Raw genomic sequence first — 3,771 nt, forward strand, 5'->3', positions numbered from 1 at the left:
TGTGGAAATTAACTCCCCCCCCCCAACACTTAAAAAAAGCCTCTTCTTCCTTGCATTTCAGTTAGCCACATACCAGCCTTGCATTAGAAATGAGCTTTTTTCTTTATTCTGAGAGAAACCGCAATTACCTTAAAATGACAAAGTACATCCTTTATTAAAGGATACGCACACATTAAATATGAAAGAGAGAGAGAGGGGGAGAGAGAGAAAGGGGGGGAAGGGAGAGATCATGTACAAACAAATCAGTAGCAGAAAAACTAAATTCATGTGAAAACACAGACTGAGAATGATGCAGATTCGGGGAAAAATCTGTATGTTAGCTTCTATATCTACCTCTATATAAACCCGCTACGATCAGATTTTAAATCTACTAATACCTACCATAACCATTCTTAATGGCAAATATTGGGTCTTGAAAGGCTTCAACTCTTCTACAGATTTGCTAAAGGTTTCAGGGAATTATTTTTATTATTATTTCTTAAAAGATCCACAAAGCACAGTGCTAGACGTTTGTGCAGCCAGAATAATAATAATAATAATAAATAATAATAATAATAAATAGTATATTCTTTCTTTTTTCTGAGAACATTTTTTTATCTTAACTATATAGTCTAGCCCCAATGAACTACATGTTTGTCCGTTAATGATTCGGTGACCTCTACAACAACAGAGACCAGATTTCTGAACTGCTGCTTGTATCTAGTAATTAAGGCCCGGTTGAAGAAACAACACGCATCCCTGTATTTTTTATTACTATTTTTTTTTCTTTTTTTTTTTTTTTTTTTTTTTTTTTTTTACCTCTTCCCACCCCACCAGCACAGGAGCCCTCGGCCGCAGCGATGTCATACCTCGGCCATGCTTCAGTGCCTACATCTTCTTACCTCCTGCACGCCCAGCTCCCAGGTCCGGCGTATTTTAACTACCTTATCTTTTTCGACAGTTGCTTTCCGGAGAAATGCATATTTAATGATCTGCCTCTAGGCTTAAAGGCACAACAAAAGCACTTCGACGTACATTTAAAGCTGCATTTATTTTCAGGTACTATTGATTTTAATAATCAACCCATCTCTCCTTCCTTTGGCCCTGTGAGGGTTTATTTTTTTTTAAAAAAAATACATATTTTTAATAGTGGATTTGGTATTGCTGCCACTTGACGCTGTCTAAGGCACAGCAGACACCTATGTATCGGAGCGCTCCCCCCGAACTACAACAGTATTTCAGGATTATTTCACCACCTCGCTTCATTATTCTTCAGCTCTACAGCAAATAACACAACGGCAAACTTGGGGCATTTAAAAGAAATTTCCCCCCCCCTAGCCTTAGACAGGAACGTGCTTAACTTAACAATGCACACTCATTAATCCTCCGCTCACTGCCACTGACAAACCAACAAATCTTCACTTTCAAAACAGCAATATTTTACCCTCTCCCAACCACAGGAAGTTTCTTAAAAATTCTCACAAGTTAGGAAGCGTTCAGTTCTTTCTCTCACTTGGGAGTTATTTTCCTAAAGCACGTTTTGGCCAAAGTAACAAGGCATGGCATCCTGTAACAGCAGCTAACCTTGAATTTACGTTCATCTCAACTACAGCGACCGAGTATTACTCTATTAACACATGTAGGAACCATTTCATTTTACCATTCATACATTCATTTCAACAGCCAAATGTATATTTTTTTTTTCCAAAAATTCAGTATTACTGTAAGCATTTTTTAAACATATGAGCTAAAAACGGAGAAAGCTAGGATGGGCCATGCTATAAGCTCACTTAGCTCTTTCCTGGACAAAAACCTGGCTAAGAACCACCAAAACAATTTGCAAAAAATATGTAATCCGATAGTCATTGTTCTACAAGTTTTATTTTTTTTTGAAGTACAAATATGCCCTCCGAACTGCTAAGCTCTGAACTGACATTCTGTACATTTTAAATTTCTTTAAACCGTAGCCACACTCAAACACACACAGAGTCTAAACACACCAACAAAACATATTAAATACAGCAAGCTTATAAAAATCTAGCTACAAACAGACCAAGCAAGGAGAAAAATTGCATTTAAAAGACATCATACGATCTATTTGTGGAATGAGCACAGAATTCAATTAAAATATGAACAACGTAAAAAGCTGCAGAGGATTTCTCTCACCATGCATCTTTTTGAGCACATTTGTGGCTTGGTAAAAACTCGTAAAGATTAAACTAGCTTGTAAGATAGATTTCCTAACTCAAATATTCAAGTGACCTATTAGACTGAACACACAGGCATCAAAATGCTACAGAACTAGTATATTACCATACATTCTTGTGCAAATATACATCGAATATTAAAGTTAGATTTGTAATGCAAATTTTTACTTAAGGTCTCTTCAGGGGTTAATAACACCGAAGGCGGCATCCAGAAATTATTTTTAAGTCTTTTCAACTTCAGCCTACTTTGTTACTATAAATTCGTTATGCATATCAAAAGATTCAGCCATTTTTCTGAAACAATAATTGCACGCTGCTCCTCTAAAAAAATTAGCTATCTTATCCATCTATAAATCCAGGTACCCTGCACACTGACCACTTTCCCAAAAAGCACCCCACACACGCTGCCTTTCCGAGGAACACTAAAACAAACGCTCAAACGTCCTCAGAGGCCTCTCTCTGTAAAGACAAAGGCAGAATCCTATTGTTGAAAAAGTCAACCTTATTCTCGTGTTTCCAATAGTACCATTATCTTTCAGGGAAAGGGACTGACCACCGCATCACAGTTGTGACATTTGTAAAGCATCAGATTCTCAATACAGTCTATCCAGCATCAGCCAGCAAGCCCCTGAGCAAAGCATATTTTTAATGCAATCTTCCATCCCCACAAAAAGAAACTTGTCTTAAACAGCTAATCCAATATCAAAATGAAATCACAGGGTTGTTTCCCAGCCCCCCCCTCCCTCTCCTTACCATAAATGAGCAGTTTCTTGACTCATTAATGACAGTTTCCCTTAAAAGAAGTGATCTCATATCACTGAGCCCCTCTCCACCACGCATACATCCCAAAGGTTGCGGGTATCTTAGCATCAGTAGCCGCTAGCAAGCTCTCTCATACAGAGCCCAGATGGACTATACCAGAAGCCAATTCAGCGTTAATAACTACCTACTCTGTGCAGTTTAGAAGCCTTACGTGGCATAATGTCCTAGGCAACAGCAGCCGATTGAAACCGCAAATAAAAAGACAACCCAATTCTCCAAAAGCATCAAAAGGAAAAAATAATAAATTGAAGAATGATTTTTTTCCCCCAAATCTCTTACTTTCATAAGATTAAACTGAATCCTTCACAAACATATGAAAAAGGAGAAAAAAAACAGATGCTGCCCAGAAAAAGTGACAAAATATTACCTCATTATTTAACAAAGCAGCATTAAGCGTCCTGCTGATTTCAAACATCTTGCCACAGATTTTGGTTAAGAGAAACAGAAAGAATCCTTTGCAAGCCCTCTGTCTGCAAAGGGTTCTTCAATTTTCTTGCGCACAACAGAATAGTCAATATGTTATTTCCCTAGAGTTCGCACATTAAAACATCTAGTCAGTGAGCTGAATTTTCCCCTTATCACACTGTAGACTCCTGTTATATGTACTGCTCTCTTTGCAAGATTAGCCTGCCCCAAACATGGCTGTTGTTTAAACTATTCTTTAAAGTAACAGTTCACTCCATAACCACCAGGTGGGCAGTGTACACAGATTCAAGTAACCATCTTAAAGATTTTTTTTCTTGGAATAGCTGCTGGTTGTGAT

The 3,771-nt window shown here is 37.8% G+C and overlaps 1 protein-coding gene across 1 annotated transcript in view; it reads right to left on the minus strand.

The window, feature by feature from the left end:
* The window catches only part of ELAVL4 (ELAV like RNA binding protein 4), a 63,042-nt gene extending 59,986 nt beyond the window's left edge, over positions 1–3,056 (minus strand). Inside the window, exon 1 of the mRNA XM_009635745.2 lies at positions 2,940–3,056. Within this exon, the coding sequence (XP_009634040.1) occupies positions 2,940–3,056 (117 nt within the window). The remainder of the gene's footprint in view (positions 1–2,939) is intronic.
* Between the last annotated feature and the right edge of the window lie 715 nt (positions 3,057–3,771).

The sequence above is a fragment of the Egretta garzetta genome, unplaced genomic scaffold (genome assembly GCF_000687185.1).
Source record: "Egretta garzetta isolate BGI_Z169 unplaced genomic scaffold, ASM68718v1 scaffold533, whole genome shotgun sequence".
NCBI classification, from domain to species: domain Eukaryota; kingdom Metazoa; phylum Chordata; class Aves; order Pelecaniformes; family Ardeidae; genus Egretta; species Egretta garzetta.